General features: G+C 42.2%; 1 protein-coding gene across 4 annotated transcripts in view; it reads left to right on the forward strand.

The window, feature by feature from the left end:
- The window catches only part of LOC126272771 (NBAS subunit of NRZ tethering complex-like), a 410,576-nt gene that overhangs the window by 80,631 nt on the left and 309,188 nt on the right, over positions 1–20,757 (forward strand). For all 4 annotated transcript variants that reach the window (XM_049975911.1, XM_049975912.1, XM_049975914.1 and 1 more), the window contains 7 exons: positions 10,761–10,886; positions 13,375–13,510; positions 13,586–13,692; positions 13,954–14,046; positions 14,125–14,441; positions 14,826–15,036; positions 19,614–19,745. In XM_049975911.1, coding sequence (XP_049831868.1) covers positions 10,761–10,886; positions 13,375–13,510; positions 13,586–13,692; positions 13,954–14,046; positions 14,125–14,441; positions 14,826–15,036; positions 19,614–19,745 — 1,122 coding nt within the window. The remainder of the gene's footprint in view (positions 1–10,760; positions 10,887–13,374; positions 13,511–13,585; positions 13,693–13,953; positions 14,047–14,124; positions 14,442–14,825; positions 15,037–19,613; positions 19,746–20,757) is intronic.

Below are 20,757 nucleotides of genomic sequence, written 5' to 3' on the forward strand. Positions count from 1 at the left end.
GCAGGGTTCGATTTGAGACAGGAGCCTTTCGTATTAGCCCTATGAACAGCTTACTCGTGGAGGCTGGGGCACCTTCATTGCATATCAGGTGCCATCAACAGCTTGTCAGTTAGGCTACCCACATTCACAGCTCCCCCAATCATCCAAACTACTGCCTCCTCTTTCCAAGCATGGAAATCCATCACCCACAATGGCGGCACAGATCAAGGATTTCGATCGGAATCCACATCCAGTCTATCCTCTCTAAACTCCAGTTGTTTCCTCTTCCACCTCTCCTCCGGCCCCACATGTTGCATCTCTCGTCCAGAATTCCATAAGGAGTGAAAGACTCGGTTCCTCCCGAGACTCTCTGTCCCCATTTTTCCCTATTTGTGGTGCAATCTGGAGTTCAGAAGTCATCTATACTGATGGTTTGCTGGTCTAATGGGCTCTGTTTATACCCAAATGGGGCAAACTGAACTGTGCTCCTTGCCAGATGGCTGTAGTGTTTCCACTGTGGGATTAATAGCCATCTCTTGTACTCTTGAGCATATCATTTCCTGCACCGGTGAGTGTGTTCTCATCTGCAGCGACTCCCTGAGCAGTTTGCAAGTGCTATCCTCACCACCCCTTTATCATTGCCATCTAGGATTCCCTGGACGCCCTTGAACAATGTGGACACTCAGTGACCTTCGTCTGGACCCATGGCCACATCGGGATCCTGTGAGGAATGAATTTACTGATAGCCTGGCCGAACCTGCTACCGGTAAATCGAATCTTGAGATCAATATTACAGAAACTGATCTCCAGTCAGTATTATGCAATCAAGTTTTAGGAATCTGGAATTTGGAACAGCTCACTCTTAAGTTCACCAAACAAACTACAGGTGGTAAAGGACTACGAATCTGTGGAGCTCCTTCATGCAGGTCGCTCGCTCAACTCTACTATCCTTTGCTGGCTCCATGTTGACCATACTTGGCTGACTTATGGTCACCAACTCTGTCACAAGGACCCCACGCCTCTGTCGTCATGATTCTCATTCAACGGTGGTCAACATTTTGCTAGAATGTCCCAACCTAGCTGCCCTGTGCTGGACTCTCAATCTCCCTTACTCACTATCCTTTGTGCTAGGAGATGATGCCTAAGTGCCTGACTATAGTTTTATGTTTTATTTATGATGGGGGGGGGGGGGGCTTTATCACTCTCTTTAAGGTAAATCCATTTAACCTTATCGGCCCATTGAGGGGTAGGCTGAGAACGCTGTTGCGTCCTCTGTCCAGACCAGATTGCAGCTGTCTGGGTTTGGTGGTCCAGCCCGGTCCTCACCCTACCTGCTCCTTTATTCTGCTTCCCTCCTCTTGCATGGTCTGTTAGACGTGTTCACCTTTTGTCTGTGCTTCTCTTGCCCTGTCAATGCTGCTAGTCTTTCCTAGACAATTTCTGGTGGTGTATCTCTAGTAAGTAGCAGGGACAGGTTGATGTATGTCCCCTCACTTCACTATGCTTTCTGGGACTTCCGGCTGCTCCCTAGATGGGACACCTTGCCTACCTTTCCTCTGATGTCTCACTTTCTCCTTTATGTCCCTTGTATTGCCTTCGTTGACCTTTCATATATATTGGAGGTTTTCTTCCCCTGCATTTTGCGTGGTTGGCTGTCTCTGGTCTACAGTCATGTAGACATGTCTGTTAGAGGAAAAAGGGCCTGTTGACCTAGCACTTTGGTCCCTTTAACCAACCAACGAACCATTTGAATAATCATGCATGTTAAAGCACTGTGTCCAGTTTGGGGAGTTGCACCAGCCTCGAATCAAATTCAGCAGACAGATTAATAATGACGGTGAGTGAGCTGGCCAGCCAGGATCTGGTTATTTGACCATTTCCCACATCCCACTAGGTGAATACGGGGCTGGTCCCCAAGTCCCACCTCAGTTATGCAATTCACAAACATTTGGAAAACTTTCGTTCACTTTCACGTAAATAATTCTACATAGACATTGTTGAGATACACAAATTATGTTCAGAGGGGCTACAGGGTGGCAATAGGAAGGGCATCTGGGCACCCCATAAATTAGCCATGCCAAATTCAGTGAATACCATGCTGACTGCACCGGTGTGGGACAAAGGCACAAAAAAGATGATGATATATCAGTCACACCAAACTTGCCCATGAGTTGGTCCCGTGATAAGTAGACACACCCCATTCTACCTGTGGAGGGGCCTTGATAATATTTCATATCCTTGTGGAGTGTGTTGCTCTAGCTGATCTGTTATGTAAACTGAATCAGCGTACGGTTTTACCTTCAGATACTTGCGGATAGTACAACAGCTGGTGACAGTTTTATTTCTTACGAGAAAATGGGCACTATAACAATATTTAATGATGCCTCCTTGTGCAGTGGTGCATGCTGTGTGTATAGGGGTGGGGGTGTGGTGGATGGGGGGAGGAAACTCTTCGCAGCACCTCTGGCCCAAGTGTGCCCAGCTACACTCCACCCCTGAACCAACAAACAAAGTAACTTTTTACCTATGGTAGCTTATAGATTTACTCCATGTGTTACCCCTTACACCAATCACACAAGCCACAAGAAAACTCCTCAATGAACATTACAGATGATATGGTGTTTGAGGGCGGGAGGGGGGGGGGATGTTTGTTTCTTGTCACAGGTGCTAGTCCTTGGAGCCATTTATCAGTGGCCATCTCTGCAGGAGCAAGCAGTTCTCTCTCTACTAACTAAAGTAACAGAGCAGTTGACGATGGCTACCATGTAGCAGGAACAATAACTCTGAGCACTGTCTCCTCATGTGGTGTCAGTAAATTAATTTTAGTGACATGTTGGTTATGACAACCAAAACAGGGCAGCACCAACATAAATCGAAGAAATTATGATTTAGGTTTTTACTGTTTATCATATATAAAGTAAAACTTCCTGAAGTTCCAGAATGATGCCTAAATTTCTTAAAAGTAACAGACATACCAATTTTTTGGAAACTCATCAACATCATTATTGTCCTAAAAGCAGCTCCTTCATGTTGAGATGCCCGCCCATGGGTCCGGGGATTAGAATAGGCCTGAGGTATTCCTGCCTGTCGTTTAGGTGACTAAAAGGAGTCTCACACATTTCGGCCTTTATGTGATGGTCCCCTGCCAGGTTTGACCTCCATCTTTCTAAGTTTTCCCAAAGAGCGAGCCAATTGCGGAAGGGCGCCCTACACGGTGCATCGTGTCCATTGTGCATTGAGATTTTTAGCCCACTTTCTCCTCGTCTCATTGCAGTCCCGCTCATTCTCTATCTCTTGGGTGAGGACCCCTTCCTGGGTGCGTTTTCCACCATGCATTATGTAATGTCGCGTTCTGTGATGATGATGATGATGATGACCGTGGACTTCTTAGCACCTCATATCCAGTCTGTTGTGGTGGGGCTACTTTTACCTGTTGGTTGTAGCCCCTTGACAAGGGATTGCTCTGCTGATGCCTGCGCCGTTAACTCCCGACGTATGCCATGGAGTAGATGCCCATGTCCCTGGGAAATCGGGACTCCCAGCAATGGTCATCCTGCCAGGTGGCCCTTACTGGGGCTGGATGGCACCCGTGGGGAGGGTCCCTGGTCGGAATGGGTGGCATCAGGGCAGATGACATGCCATGAAGCATAGTGCGTCATCTCTTGCAGGTGGCCCGCCGCGAGCAGTCTCTAAGTGGGCAAAGTCTAACTTCAATGCTAAGAAATATGACCCCAAATTGTACCCTTCCCTGTCCACACTACTGGAGGAGCGCCAGGCTAAGGATGGCAGTGGAGCTTATTCGTCCTGGTACCTCGTATGTATGAGAGCTGATGGGGAATCATTCATGTCCATGAAGCATCAGTTTTTTGTTGAGCATTTGGAGGGCAAGTTTGGGGAGGTGGAGGGCTTGTCCAAAATGTGCTTTGGGTCAGTCTTGATCAAAACAGTAACCTCTGCCCAGTCGCAGGCATTACTCGCTTGTGACAAGTTGGGGGGATGTTTCTGTTAGCATCGCACCCCATAAGAGCTTAAATATGGTCCAGGGTTTTATTTCCACAGGGACCTTCTGCTGTCTGACAAAGAGCTGCTAACCAATTTAGAGCACCGAGGTGTTCATTTCATCTGGCATGTCCATCGGGGCCCGAGGGATAATAAGGTTGCCACAGGTGCCTTAATCTTGGTGTTTGAGGGTGACACATTGCACTGACCCTTAACATAGACAAATGTAATGTGTTGGGAATACATAGAAAGAAGGATCCTTTATTGTATGATTATCAATAGTGGAACAAACACTGGTAGCAGTTACTTTTGTAAAATATCTGGGAGTATGCGTATGGAACGATTTGAAGTGGAATGATCATATAAAATTAATTGTTGGTAAGGCAGGTGCCAGGTTGAGATTCATTGGGAGAGTCCTTAGAAAATGTAGTCCATCAACAAAGTAGGTGGGTTACAAAACACATGTTCGGCCTATACTTGAGTATTGCTCATCAGTGTGGGATCCGTACCAGGTCAGGTTGACAGAGGAGATAGAGAAGATCCAACGAAGAGCGGCGCATTTTGTCACAGGGATATTTGGTAAGCATGATAGCGTTACGGAGATGTTTAGCAAACTCTTCAAAAGAGCCACTCACCATCGCGGTGTAGCTTACTGTCCATGTTTCGAGAGGGTGCATTTCTGGATGAGGTATTGAATGTATTGCTTCCCACTACTTATACCTCCCAAGGAGATCCCGGATGTAAAATTAGAGAGATTCAAGTGCGCATGGAGGTTTTCCGGCAGTTGTTCTTCCCACCATCCATATGTGAGTAGAACAGGAAAGGGAGGTAATGACAGTGGCACGTAAAGTGCGCTCCACCACACACCATTGGGTGGCTTGCAGAGTATAACTGTAGATGTAGAGGAGGTCAAAGTGATGGTATATCGCTGTGACGTCAAGCCATATATCCCTCTTCCAATGTGGTGCTTTAAGTACTGGAAGTTCGGCCATGTGTCTTCATGCTGTACTTTCAGCCTCACAAGTCTAGATTGTGGACATCCATCTCATCCCAATACTCCATGTGCCCTGCCTTGTCAACTGCAAGGGCATCATTCACCTTGCTCACCAACTGCAGGATTATGCAAAAAGAAAGGAAAATCATGGAATATAAGACCATGGACTGACTGACCTACTCTGAGGTTAAGACAGAATTTGAGCGCCTACATCCTGTAGCTCTGACCTCCTTTTAGGCTGCCGCTACAAGAACAGTTGTCGCTCCATCAGTTCCTCACATTCATGTTGCCTCTCAGAACCAGAAGACTACAACTGCCCCCTTGACAGTGGGGGTCACTTCCCTCCCTGTTTTTCCCGCACCACCTACTTTGGGAGCAACACTCCCAACTATTGGGGATAACAGTCCCCACTTCTGAGCCAGAGAAGCTGTAGGTATTCATCAGCTCCTCTCACTAGGAAGGGGTCCCTTGGGTCACTCCCTTCTCTAGTTTCTGCTAGTGGGAAAGATGCTACTCGCCAGTGGCTGAAGAGCCCAAAAGCAGCTGGTTGTAGGGCTTTCACGCTCCTGGAGACCGAATCAGTGAAGTCCTCCCAGCCAGTAAAACCCAAGGAGCAGTGAGAGAAATCCAAAAAGAAGGTCCTCAAGACCTAGGGAATTGTGGTGGCACCCACACTACCGCTACCTACAAGTTCTGTGTCTGCAGATGAGGTAGAGATTCTGGCTTCCGCTGAGGACCTAGATCTCGCCGGACCCTCAGACACAATGGATATAGACTGCTCAGCCAAAAAGTCGGTGGCAGCAGGTGACCCTGACGCATAAACCGCTTCATTGAATGTTCCATATCTTCCCAGTCTCAAGATGTCAACTTCCAGTGCAATTCCGGCGGTTTTTTCCACTGCCTGGCTGATCTACGGCAACTGTTAAGTTTTACTACTGCTTTCTGCATTGTCCTCCAGGAAACCTGGTTCCCGGCAATGCGGACCCCTACCCTCCGCGGCTATAAGGGATACTGCAGGAACCGTCGCGACAATAATCGAGTGTCAGGTGGAGTTTGCACCTAAACTCAGTCTGTAGTGAACCTGTGTTTCTTTCAACCCCTCTTGAAGCTGTGGCTGTCAGAATAAAGACGACGCAGGAAATAACTGTCCGCTATGTATATCTTCCTCCGGATGGTGCAGTACCCCTGAATTTATTAGCTGCACTGTTTGATCAACTCCCTAAACCTTTCCTACTTTTGGGAGATTGCCCATAACCCCTTGGGGGTTGGCACTGTACTTACTGGCCAAGGCAGAGATGTCGAAACTTTACTGTCTCAGTTTGACCTCTGCCTCTTAAATACTGGGGCCGCCACACATTTCAGTGCGGCTCATGGTAGTTACCCGGCCATTGATTTATCAATTTGCAGCCCAGGACTTCTCCCCTGTATCCCCTGTAGAGCACATGAAGACCTGTGTGGTAGTGACCACTTCCCCATCTTCCTGTCACTGCCCCGGTGTCAGGCCCATGGACGCCTGCCCAGATGGGCTTTAAACAAGGGGGACTGGGAAACTTAAACTTCTGGTGTCACCGTTGAATCTCTCCCACATGGGAACATTGATGTAATGGTTGAGCAGGTGACTACAACAATTGTTTTTGTGGCAGAAAACACTATCCCTTGCTCTTTAGGGTGCCCCTGGGGAAAGGAAGTCCGTTGGTGGTCACCGGAAGTCACTGAAGCAATTAAGGAGCATCGACGAGCTCTACAGTGGCATAAATGGCACCCTTACCTGGAGCACCTCATAACCTTTAAATGGCTCCGGGCCCGCATTCGTCAACTTATCAAACAATGAAAGCAGGAGTGTTGGGTGAGATATGTCTCGACCATTGGGTGCCATACGTCAGCTTTCAAAGTCTGGGTGAAGATCAAACGTGTATTCAGGTACCAGACCCGAACAGGTGTCCCCGGTGTTAACATAAATGGCGTGTTATCTACCGATGCAAACGCGATTGCCAAGCACTTTGCTGAGCAATATGCTTAAGCCTCTGCTCAACCAGCCTTTCACACTCTCAGATGGCGGCTGGAAGGGAAGGTCCTGTTGTTCACTACACGCCACAGTGAATCCTATAACGCCCCATTTACAGAGTAGGAGCTCCTCAGTGCCCTTGCACATTGCTCCGACACAGCTCCTGGGCCAGATCGGATCCACAGCCAGATGATAAAACATCTCTCATCTGACTACAAGCGACATCTCCTCGTCATCTTCAACCGGATCTGGTGCGATGGTGTCTTTCAATCGCAACAGTGGGAGAGCACCATCATTCTGCTGCTAAAACCCAGTAAAAGCCTACTTAAAACCTGCTTGATGTGGATAGCTATCAGCCCGTCAGCCTCACCAACATTCTTTGTAAACTGCTGGAAAGTTTGTTGTGTCTGCGGTTGGGTTGGGTCCTGGAGTTATGTGGCCCACTGGCTCCATGTCAGGGCGGTGGCTACTGCCAGGGTCACTCTACCAATGATAATCTTGTGTCCTTTGAGTCTGCCATCCGAACAGCCTTTTCCAGATCTGTTATCTGGTTGCCGTCTTTTTTGATTTACGAAAAGCATATGACACAACCTGCCATCGTCATATACGAGTGGGGTCTCCGAGGCCTGCTATCGATTTTTATCCAAAATTTCCTGTTGCTTCGTACTTCCCATGTCCAAGTTTGTGCCTCCCATAGTCCCCCTTCCCTCTCCTCTCTCACCGCACTCCCACCCCCTCCCCCTCCCCCTCCCCCACCACCTCCCCCTCCCCATATCCAGGAGAATGTCATCCCGCAGGGCTCTGTATTGAGTGTCTCTTTATTTTTAGTGGTCATTAATGGTCTAGCAGTGGCTGTAGGGCCGTCCGTCTCACCTTCTCTGTATCCAGATGACTTTTGTATTTCGCACTGCTCCACCAGTACTGGTGTTGCTGAGCAGCACCTACAGGGAGCCATCCAGAAGGTGCAGTCATGGGCTCTAGCCCACAGTTTCCAGTTTTAGGCCCCAGTGTTGTGTGTTGTGCACTTCTGCCGATGTCGTCCTGTTCATTGAAAACTAGAACTTTCCTTAATGACGATCCACTCACTGTAGTGTAGACATATAGATTCTTAGGACTGGTTTTTGATGCCCGATTGACTTGGCTTCCTTACCGTAGCCAGCTTAAGGCAGAAGTGCTGGCAGCACCCCAGTGTCGTCCGCTGCCTGAGCAACACCAACTGGTGTGCAGATCGCTCTATGCTGCTGCAGCTCTACAGAGCCCTTGTTCAGTACCGCCTTGACTATGGGGGTCTGGTTTATGGTTTGGCGGCGCCCTCAGAGTTGCATTTACTCGAGCCATTGTGCCACAGTGGCATTCGCCTAGCGACAGGAGCTTTTAGGACGAGTCTGGTGACCAGCGTCCTTGTGGAAGCCAGAGTCCCTCCATTGCAGGTTAGGCGTGCACAACTGCTGGCCAGTTATGTTGCACATGTCAGTAGTTCTCCTGCATATCCAAATCACGGTCTCCTTTTCCCACCAACAGTGGTTCATCTCCCACATCGGTGGCCCAGATCAGGTCTCCCAACTGCAGTTAGTGTCCGATCCCTTCTTTCCAAACTTAAGTCCTTGCCTGTACCACCTATACTTGAGGTCCATTCAAGTACACCTCCATGCTGTACACCTATGCTGCAGCTTTGCCTGGACCTTTCACAGGCCCTAAGGATTTGGTTAACCCTGCAGCTCTCCACTTCCACTTACTCTCGATTCTTCACATGTACTGAGGCCATGAAGTGGTTTAAACCAATGACTCGATGGCTGATGCAAACATCGGCTTGACGTTTGCTGATGGAGGACATATTGAGCAGCATTCCTTGCCTGATGGCTGCAGTGTTTCCACTGCCGAGCTGATGGCTTAATCTCGTGCTCTTGAGCACATCCGTTCATGCCCTGGGGAGTCGTTTCTCCTGTGTACTGACTCCTTGAGCAGCCTAGAAGCTATCAACCAGTGCTACCCTTGCCATTCTTTGGTAGTGACCATCCAGGAGTCCATCTATGCCCTGGAATGGTCTGTTCGTTCAGTGGTGTTTGTCTGGACCCCAGGTCACGTCGGAATCCCAGGCAATGAATTTGCTGACAGGCTGGCCAAAGAGACTATGCAGAAACCGCTTATGGAGGTTAGCTTCTCTGCAGCTGACCTGTTTTGTGTACTATGCCACAAGGTTTTGTGGCTTTGGGAGGCGAAGTGGCATAACCTCAGCATGTACAACAAACTGTGTGCCATTAAGGAGACTACAAATGTGTGGCAGTCCTCCATGCGGGCCTCTCGCAGGGACTCTGTGGTTCTCTGATGGCTCTGCATTGGCCACACTTGGGTGGCACACGGCTGCCTCCTGCGCCGTGATGACCCACCTCAGTGTTGGTGCGGCACCCGGCTGGCAGTGGCCCATATCTTGGTGAGCTGTCCTCCTTTTGCTGCCCCGTGATGGACTTTTCAGTTACCGGACTCATTGCCATTAATTTTAGCTGACAACGCGTCATTGGCTAATTTGGTTTACGTTTTATATGTGACGGTGGGTTTTATCATTCTATGTAAGTTTTAGCGCATGTCTTTTGTCTCTTTGTGCTCTCCACTCTAATGCTTTTAGGGTAGATGCTTTAATGTGTCGCAGAGTGGTTAGCTTTTCCTTTTTATTCTTGTGGTCGGCCAGCCACGGTCATCAGCTCTTTTGTTTTTACCTCTTCTTCCTGTCTCTTGCTTCTCTCTGTCGGTTTCATTTCCTGTTTTGTCCTTCTGTCGTTCTTGTGGTTCTTTCTTTCTCCTGTTATTGTGTTGTACATCTCCTTTCTTTTCTTCTTTCCCTTGTGTAATTATTTTACTGGGAATAAAGGACCAATGACCTCACAGTCTGGTCCTTCTCCCCCCCTCCCCTACTCCCCCCCTCCACTCCCTTTAAACCAAACATGATGTGATTTATGGAACGTGATGTTTTCATGAATAATTGAATGGAGAAAGTACTTTTGCAGACACAAAATTTGTACGTAAATAGTTTGATAAGTGATTTACAAAATTTATACATACATAGTTTAATAAGTGATTTAAGTTTATGAATGTCTCTTTGTCACTTGTCTAACTCAGTAAAATAAAAAAAGAAAATTATTCTGTGTTTGTCTCTGTCAATGATCAGGGCACAAATTCAAATTGGCAGAGGCTTTCTGCTCATTTTATTTGTCAAGTGTGATCTACTCCATAGTAAGCTGTGAGGTATCTTCAGACTTCTCAGTATATGTTTACTTGATGCAGGCAATTGCAATACTGAAGTATTCCCCTTGTGTCTTTATGTAACATTTTACAACACTAAATAAGCTGGTATCTCATGACCTCATATTGCATGTATGGCCATTTTTTATATTATTAAAACTTCTATGAAACTATAGTACCTTCCATTGTTTCAGTGCAACTCATTGCGTATTTTCAGGTGATGCAGAAGCTTGGCACTCCAGGAGTGTTCTACATGTGGTAATTAACACAATAAATGTGCCATGCTTATCTGTTTCTGTTTCAGGAGAGAACACAGATGAATGTTCCATATTTAGCATCACTGACCTCTATGTCAGATTGACAGCATGTTGTAAACATTGTGTATGTAGTAGCGTTATATCTTCTGCTATAGGAATAAGACATTTGAAGCCCTTTGGTGCAAATTCGTGTTAAGAAATTTGGGCTTTTCTGGAAATACTGTTAACTTGAGGTGTTGTATATTATATGAATTTTAAATTTATCATCATTTCGTGTATCTGTTGGCAGATCGACAATGAAGAATATGGGGAAGCACTTGCATTAGCCAAAGCATATAATTTGGACTGTGATCTTGTATACCAGAGGCAGTGGAGAAATAGTTCTGTTTCAATTGCCACAATTCATGATTACCTTGTAAGTTTCTTTCATTAATATTTACTTTGTTAAATTTGTAAGGACACAAATCTGATTTTTCTTGTAGCTGAAAATGTTGTGTCCAGAGACAGTTACTGTGTGTGTGTGTGTGTGTGTGTGTGTGTGTGTGTGTGTGTGTGTGTGTGTGTGTGTGTGTGTGTTCCTACTTTAGAAGATGACCTTTTGGCCAGAAGCCAAAATGTGTAGCAGTCTTTTTGTTGTGCATGCCTGCAACTCAACATCGCCTCTATAAGGTGAGGTGTCCTTTTGGTGACGATGGTCCTCAGGCACTTGATTACTCTTCATGCACAAGATATTAGTCACACATTCCAGAAGTTAATAATTAACATTAAAGTCTTATATAATGTTGTGACTGAGTGAGGTGATGCAGTGGTTGAAGCACTAGACTCTGATTCAGGAGTGCTTTTAAATCCCTGAAGGGCCATTTTGATTTAGTTTTTCTGTGGTTTCCCAAAACAAGCTGGTATTAATGCTCAGATAGTTTCTTTGAAAATTACATAGTCAATTTATTTATCCTGTCAGAGCTTGTACTCCATTTCTGATGACCTAGTTTGCAGAAGGATGTTTGTTGCTATATCATCACTACCAGATCAGACAGTCCCAAAAGTTTTATTTTTACTGTCAGTTCCAAATTATCTAGCAAATTTTCTAAAGGATTGAAATACTACTTAAACAAGAGTTTATAAGAATTTTATTATGGCATTGTGACTCAATGAAGTTTGTGGTTGTGCTAGGACAGGAACACCCATGTAGTACCCATAATGGAATTTTTTTTAAAGGGAAAGGCATAGGTAATTGGAAAATGAATTCAAAATTTTCATTCTCGTTCATCTGTGAAAGAACCCAATGCATAGCATGTAGAATGATCAAACACAGTCCAACTTCAATACCATCTGCATCACAATTAAAATGGAAACATTGGTCATACCAATGACACTTGAGTTGGTCAGCAGATCTGGCTAAACAACGCGTAAGCTGATGTAAGTAGTACGCCCTCCCCCCCTCCCCCCTTGCTCTCTCTGATACTGCTCTCTGATACTGCCTTAGGAGCCAATGAGCAATCAGAGCCAGCTGAAGCAAAGAGAGGGTACACTCATTTGACTGAGGTACAGTTAGTTAGCAGATCTGGTTAAATAGTGAGTAATTTGGAGCTTCTGACTAGTGTTCTCCCTTTGGTTAGCTGCAGTGCCGTTGTAAGAGATGATGTGGAAACAGATGAGGCAACCATTTGATGAAGATATGTCACTGTCTGTTTCAATATACTTTAAGTGTCATACAGGGTAGCAGCTACATTGAAGTTAATATAGATTCACAGATTCTTCGTACAAAAGTGCTTTGGCTAAGAATATTATTATTTTTCTAATCGGAAAATAAATATATTTTTTTAGATATTTCAAAATGGAGGTTGGATGTGGGCAGTTTTTTTTGTATTTTTCCTCATTAAAAAAAAAAAAAAAGATAAAAAGATTGGATGACCAAAACCAACTAGTGTGGGTGGTTTTATGGTGCACTTGTAATAATGACTTATCTCCATTGTCATTTAAAATGGTTCCACAAATATTATTTATAATGTTGGGGGCCATAAAATAAGATGATTTGAAGTACAGAAAGGAAAGCATGTAACAGTATAATTTAGCTTTCATAGTGCAGAAAATCCAATCTCACTCATGTCTATTAATTATTTACCTCATTTCCTTTGCTGATTATCTATAAATTTTCAAGATCTGCTATCTTTATTGTTGGACTTGAGTAATGGCACTGCTGCTATTATGTATCATTCATTACTGTGTCGTCCATATTTTGGATTTGATGTGACTATAGCCCAATGTCCTAAAGTGCTGTCATTACTGTTGGGTTGTCAAGATAATTTACATCACTGAATTTACTTCAGTAGTGAAGACTGGTTTATGAACAAGAAGGCAAACTACAGTTTCATAGGAAAATCTGAAACTGATAACAATATCATGTTAATAGAAGCAAATTATTTGAGTTACCTATGATTTGGTGGAGACAACACTATAATTTAAATGGTTGAAAACAGAATATTATTCTCTGTCAGTTAGTTTGTGCGATTTGAATGTTTTAAATGAATAATTCAGTATGTGTTGAGTCACCTAAACCTGACATTCATTTTGCTTAAGAGTACAGTGACATCCCTTTGAATGGTTACACGCTGGTAATTGCATTGGAATTCATTTTGCTTAAGAGTAAAATGACATCTCTTTGAATGGTTACACACTGGAAATTGCATTCTGTTATCTGTATATGGTGACATGTCACATTTTCTCATGTCACTAACTGTATTCTTTCCAAGATATTTCTTTTTCATACTAATACTGTATAATTTATTCTTTGTCTTAATTCACTCTTTCTCTTAATCATGCAAATTATCATTCTAATATAAATAATAAGGATATTTGAACTTCTAAAATACATGCATTGATGAAAAATTCTTGTTCAATGTTAGAGCAAGATAACCAAACGTTCGTGGGTACTTCGAGAATGTATAGAAAGAGTGCCCGAGAGCTTTGCAGCAGCAAGAGAACTTCTGGAATTTGGTCTTAAAGGAATAAATTTGGAAACAGTGGTGGCTGTGGGAGAAGGTATTTTTGATACATTCTGTTGTTGAAAATAATTTTTTACTCTCATTTTCCCAGAGTTAATTACTTTTATTACAGGAATTGATGGAGGCCATTTTATTCTGCAACATCCTGATCTGAATTATGATGATGATGATCTAGATTCAACAAAATCAGAAGAGAGGAATAATCATCTACTGCGGAAGGTAAAGCCAAATGCACAGTAACAGTTCCCTCAGAAATGTGCATATCCAGTAATGTTTAGAAATGTTCAAGGGGAATGCTGTTTGATTACAATAAAATGTACACAATACTGTACTAAGAATCTGCAGTTACGTCCACTGGAAGAAAATTATATTTAAGTGGAGCAAGCCAACTGGCATAATTGATTTTGTATAATGCCTGATTTTAGCTTTTAATGATGCAAACCACTTTGCTAGATGATGAATTAAATGGTTTTTTGACAGATCAATCCACATAAGCTAAATAATGACCAGAAGGAACTATTGAAATTCAGGATATTGCTTTTACATTACCTTGATATGCTGCGTACATATGAGGTATGTATTCCTGAAGTTTGGTGTTGAGTCACAAACACTACTTTGTCCACTTCATTAATGGAACCTTATTTTTTGTAGATAATTACGGGTGGACCACACTTGGCAGATTCACTGTATGATTCCTCATTCTATCAGAGATTTCGCTCAACACCGCTCATAGTATCAGTTGTGGAGTTTGCGAGAGAAGGAAACTGTGAAGCAGTGCAACACATGTTTACATACCATGGTTCAGTGGTACTGCCACATTGGCTACCTGTTTTGTCCAGTTTTCCTGAAACTATGGATCCAGTGAATTATCAGGGTATTCTTCCAGAATGTGGAGTTGAAGGTGGTGTTGTTCTAATAGAGCAAGCGCAGCTGCGCAAGAAAGAATGCTTTGAAGATCCTGAGTTTCGGTACGTGTTTATAAATGGAATGTTTCTAAATAAGTTAAATGAAAGTTTGTCTGTGGAAAAATTAAAAGCAGATTTGATTTTTCTCCTACCTCTGAAACATATTAATTTTCAAATCTGTTAAGATTCCTACATGTCTGCATGTCTTGAGCACAAAATATAATAAATGTTTCACCTTAGCAACATAATTATTCTCAACAAGGTTCATGGAAACAGTAGAAAAGCTAAAACTTAAGATAGAGAAACTACAGTGAAAAATGAATACTTATTATTGCCATTATAAGACTTTGTAATTTGCTCTAAGACGTTAGTGCTGTTGGCAGTTACTCTCAAATTTTATTCAGCTTAAAAATATACACAAACCTCTTACTGCAATTTTTGTTGTAGATGTGCTCTTGATATAACTCAGGATGATGGATCCACATTTTTGTATGAGGAGGAGCCAGATTTAAAGCAATTCCAGTGCCCCATTGAAAATCTAGAACCAGAACTAATAACAAAATGGTACAGATTTCAAGTTCATCAGCTTGAATCAAGAAGTGGGATTGTTGATCATGCTTTAAACCTGCTAAACCTTGGAAAGGAACGTAATGTTGTGGTAAGTGTTTGCTCTTGTTTTGCCTTGGACTGATTCTCTGCCTCTTTGAAGACCAACCATCCAGTCTTGACCTGTTAAACTTACTTCATCTTACCTGTAGTGCAGCTGTCAGTACATTGTGCACCACCATTTGATCTCTTATAGAAGACTTGGTCGAAGATAATAACACTCTGAGTGAGGCTGGCACATCTGTAAATGAATAACAGATAAATTGGGTAAAATCTTAATGTATTGTTGAGGTCCAGTGTTCTTCAGTTTTGTAGATGTACATTCATGACTTCAGTTGCACCAAGTTACAAAAGTCTTTATCCCAATTCACATAGCTCACATGACTGTAACTCCTTTCTCTAGCACCAACACTACCAATAATCAAGGAAAAGTTACTTTGGCATGAATTTACACTGGTAAGCTGCCACAACTCTGCTATGCTTTGCTTGTAATTGTTGCTACCTGCCATGCAGAACTCCAAACCACAATGCTGAACTACTGGCATTCGGTGACCCAATATTCAAAACAACCAGCATTGTCACACACAAGTAGTTATCAGTGATGATGACATCTTGACATTGAGACAGTGAACACTGGAATAATCAAAGTACGTACACGAATTGGAGTGATGGTACCATCGTGCCGTGCATAAGCTTTGTTCATTATACACCACTGTCAAAGTCTGTATATGTTGTCATAAATAAAAATATACTTTGTAAACACAAAACAAATTCTCTTTCTAACTTTACCAAGTTAGACATTGTTGACATAATGAGAGCAAAAACATCGCTTGTGCCAGAACTATGCAGCTGACATTTGCTGCATGTCTGGGCTCTTCAGAGACCAGCCACATTCTCCATGTCAGTGGCGCATCATCCCTACTTCCTCCTGTGCTGGCTGCCAGTGATGTCACAGTATCCACTTTGAGAATCATTAATGCTTTTAACATAACAATTAAAATCAATTGTTCCTATGGAGACACTCTTAGAACTATACCTGACAGAATCTCTCTGACCTACTTACTGTTACAATGTATAACTTGGTTATGCACCATTTTTCTGCTTCCCTTCTGCTATCCGTTGGACCAGGTTGTATCGAAGAGGTGTCCACCTCAGCAAACTTCATAGTATTTTTAAACAAGCTGTGGTTCGTGTACTCCCTCTCTCATCAAAACTTCTTGATACTATTATCTGAGTCGCCATCATGCTGACATGCATTTTTGTGGCCACCACTGCCATGCTCTGCAACAATGGCTTTCTGCACATGCTTCTGGCTCACGTGAGTTCGGATCATGAAGCTGAATTAAAATGCAAATATCTCGTGGGTCTCCACTCAGATCACAGTGCTGTTTTCACAAAACTTACTTGAACAAATTTTCACTGACGTCTGCATATGATCCCATCTGATTATTTCTCCCCTTCATTATTTTAATTTATCAATTATCAGAAGTGCGATTAGTGTGCACAGTGGAATGAACTGCAACTACCACAGCCTGCACTCTCTGACATTCTGAAATGATTTGAGAGTAAAACTTTGCCTACACATTGTTCAGGAACTAGACTGCAGTTATATGGAGTTGAAGGCAATAGCTGAGAAGGGAGTGAGAGAGGATTGTAGCTTACCACTCATGGTTTTTCATCCATCCAACCACCCACCCATTCAATCAGTCCATCCGTCCATCAATCAATCAATCAATCAATCAATCAATCCATTCAACCGGTGTTGTTCATCCCATCAAGAAGGAGAACCTTCAGGGATCTTGAAGAAGTCAAGGTATTCAGTAGCAAAAGACAACCAAACTTTAGAAACTTAATCTGTATGCTATTTTAATGATACACTATCAGTATGCTGCTTGATGATATTCATCTTTTTTTCCAGTTAAATTAAATCAAGTAAATTAGAAAGAAAGATATTATTCTGATGAAAGCTGCTGCCTTCTCAGGTATCTGCTGTTTATCTGCTATTGGTAGTTTAATTTACAGAGTGTCCCAAAAAGAATGACCCGATTTTAACTTGTAATAATATTGAGATATGTTATAGAGTTTCAGAAAAAATCCACTAGATGTCCTATGAGCGCTGACCTGGAGCGTGCAGCCAGTCTCGCGCAATATGGCATCCGCACAACAGAAGTAGTATTCTGTTATTGAATTTACTCGTACTCAATCGGTGATCGCAGTTCAGTGGGCGTTTCATATTCGATTTCGTGCTAAACCACCATCACCAAAGAACATTCGATGGTGGTATAAACAGTTTGAAGAAACATGGTGCCTCTGTAAAGGCCACGCGAACCTTACGCTCAGTTTGGGATGAATTCAGCTATCGGCTAGATGTTGTACGTGCAGGCAATGGAGGACATATTGAACATTTATGATGGATTTTTATAAACTTTTGTATTTTCTGAGTAATTTAGTATGCAATTTGTTGGTGTTAAGCCCTTCACCGTAATAAATAATTCTATTTAAAATTGGTTCATTCTTTTTGGGACACCCTGTATACTTGACTACGATTGTATATTTTAAATATTTACCTACATCTTTAAATACTCAGTCCTTTTTGCAATAAATTACTACTTCTTGTACCAAGATATTCAGATAATTTGTAGAAATACTAGTGAAGTATCTTTTTAACTTTCTTTTGAATATATAAGGATTCCTAATTTACAGCTTTATGTTAGAAACAACCTTGTTGAGTGAGTATTTTCCCCACCAGAGTATATAACTCATCAATTCTGTTATTCAGTGTTTACATATGGCACATTGCATTTCTGTCAAATGTAGTAATGGACTTAAAAGATCAATAAATGTGAAACAAGTATAGTGAAGTAAAGTCAGATTTCATAAGGCTGTACTGAAGGAATTAGATTAATAAATGAGATGGCGAATATAGCAGATTTTTGTGTTTCGACTAACAGCTCAATAGACAATGGTAGAAGTGAAAAGGATATAGGACATAAAATACATACTGGTTAGAGCAGAAGAGCTTTTCTACAAAAGCGAAGCATGGTAACAACAAATATAAATTTAAGTTTTTGGAATAATTTTCAAAAATAAATTACTTGTCTGAAATGTAGCATTATTGCAGGCTCTTAAACTCTCCTCCACGGGGCATAGGCATCCTCGAACACCTGTCAACTCTCAAGTATTTACATTTTATTCTGTAGTGTTCAAGAGCTATTTGCCCACCCCTGCCTGTGGCCATATATCTGAGATGTACGGTTGTGTAAGCTACAGCCTGGCTCCATGACTGCCTGTGTGTCAGTTGGTTGCATACTCTGCCCACTGACGCCAGATTGACCATGGAGGGCACTTGATCTGAAACAACTCGCTCAGTAAGAAGCAAAACATGTACAGTAAACAGTACAGATTAGAAGAGAATAGAAGTGTTTGATTATGTTGCTAAAAATATGCTGAAGATCAGATGGCTAGACCAGAAAGCTAATGAAGACATACTGCATCAGTTCTTTAAAAGATTTGATGCCATCTGGAGCTGTCATTTTCAAGTATCCTGTTAAACAGGAACAACATGAATTCAGTGCATTGACAAACAGTTAAAAGTTAAACATAGTTAACAAGTCAGATCTCTTATGTGCTAGGACTAATAACATCACCATGTACAAAAATTCAGCAGTGGCGCATTACGCCATACAAGTGCGGAGACTTGCTGCAGTAAAACATTTCTTTCATGATGGTGCCTGTATTGCACTTGGTCAGCTATTGCAAGTGCTGAACAACCATTTTCGTTTAGCTGTATCTTCGTCTTTACCTGAAGGGCTACTGATGTATAGACAGTGAACCATAATGTGATTTCAGCATCTTTTGTGATGCCATCCGTCTTTTCAATTAGTTGTATAAATATTGCTTGCACTACTTTTTATATTTTTTTCTTTTAATATGAGATTGCTTAGAAGAGTGAAAGACTATATAGGAATGAATAGAATAATAAATGAATCAGTGTACAAGAAACTAAAAATATAAAACCTAAGTAAAAAGGAAGTCCAGAATTGTTTGAAGTAGAATAACCACCGGGAAAGATTGAACAATGAAAAATCTCTGAAAAACAAAAATTCTTAAAAATTGAGGGAGAAACACAAGTGGGTTGGTTACTTAACATGTGGGTAATTTGAAAGGCTGTATAGATAAGAGAGAGAGAGAGAGAGAGAGAGAGAGAGAGAGAGAGAGAGAGAGAGAGCAAATATAGGGGAGGAGAAGTAGATGAAGAAGAACAATGAGGAGGAGATGAAATGTCAGCGACATTTACTTTTTTCTTTCAGCAACTTTATATTCAAGCATTCCAAAACAATTCTTCAGCATGTGTGAGGTTAGGGTCTGAAAAGCCTCATACATGCGCTAAACCAATGCTTCCACAGCTGCTGCTTTCATTTGTATGTCTCAAACTGGCTTGTACTCTTTCATTTATTTTCAGCTTTGTGTAGATTATTGCTCTCATTAAAATTTTGATATACAGTGTAGATTTAGTGTTTATATTATTGTAATACCTTCCAACCAGTAAGTTTATAATGATAAAATGCAAATATTGAAATTAGTAAACAATAACTGGTGATGTATTCTTTCTCTTTTTCATGTCATAAGGGCTTAGAGGACTTGTTTCATGACCTGAAGACTTTAGATTCATTGGTATATGAAATAAACCTTGTTAGTGCCAACCTTTCCAGCTTAAAAAGCTTATCTGACTTTGAAAAGGCCAAACTACTGATGTCTAAGGCAAGTATCACCATAATATATTAATCTGTTCACGTGCTTCAAAACGAAAGTTTACTTTTTAAACTGTGTGATGTTTTTATCGTTTCAAATCACACTGTCTAAGCACATTCAGTGCTACTGTTATGATCTTCTTCAAGAGTCTCCGCTCTCCAAGTAATCCAAAAGTAAAATATTTCTATTTATTGTGCTGTCAAGATAGTTTCTTGAAACTGTTTGTCTTGCAGAAACTGAGCAATTGCAAATGAGCAGTTATGGTGCTACAGAAACAGGCGCATATTATCTGTGCAAACACACAGAACCATACGCATCATTCATAAACATTGTGAGTTGTAATGGTGGAACAGTATACAAATATCAGGAATGAATCCTAGCTACTCTTTTCCGATTGTGAGAAAGTTAGACTTATCTCCAGTACCTAACAGCTTGTTGCTGAATAATGTATTGATCAAATGAACATGTGTAGAGGTGAAACTTAAGTTAACATGTACCATATCTAAATCTACATCTACATGATTACTCTGCAATTCACATTTAAGTGCTTGGCGGAGGGTTCATCGAACCACAATCATACTATCTCCCTACCATTCCACTCCAGAACACCGCGTGGGAAAAATGAACACCTAAACCTTTCTGTTCGAGCTCTGATTTCTATTATTTTATTTTGATGATCATTCCTACCTATGTTGGTTGGGCTCACAAAATATTTTCGCATTCGGAAGAGAAAGTTGGTGACTGAAATTTCGTAAATAGATCTCGCCGCGACGAAAAACGTCTTTGCTTTAATGACTTCCATCCCAACTCTCGTATCATATCTGCCACACTCTCTCCCCTATTACGTGATGATACAAAACGAGCTGCCCTTTTTTGCACCCTTTTGATGTCCTTTGTCAATCCCACCTGGTAAGGATCCCATACCGCGCAGCAATATTCTAACAGAGGACGAACAAGTGTAGTGTAAGCTGTCTCTTTAGTGGACTTGTTGCATCTTCTAAGTGTCCTGCCAATGAAACGC

The sequence above is a fragment of the Schistocerca gregaria genome, chromosome 5 (genome assembly GCF_023897955.1).
Source record: "Schistocerca gregaria isolate iqSchGreg1 chromosome 5, iqSchGreg1.2, whole genome shotgun sequence".
In the NCBI taxonomy this organism is placed as follows: Eukaryota; Metazoa; Arthropoda; class Insecta; order Orthoptera; family Acrididae; genus Schistocerca; species Schistocerca gregaria.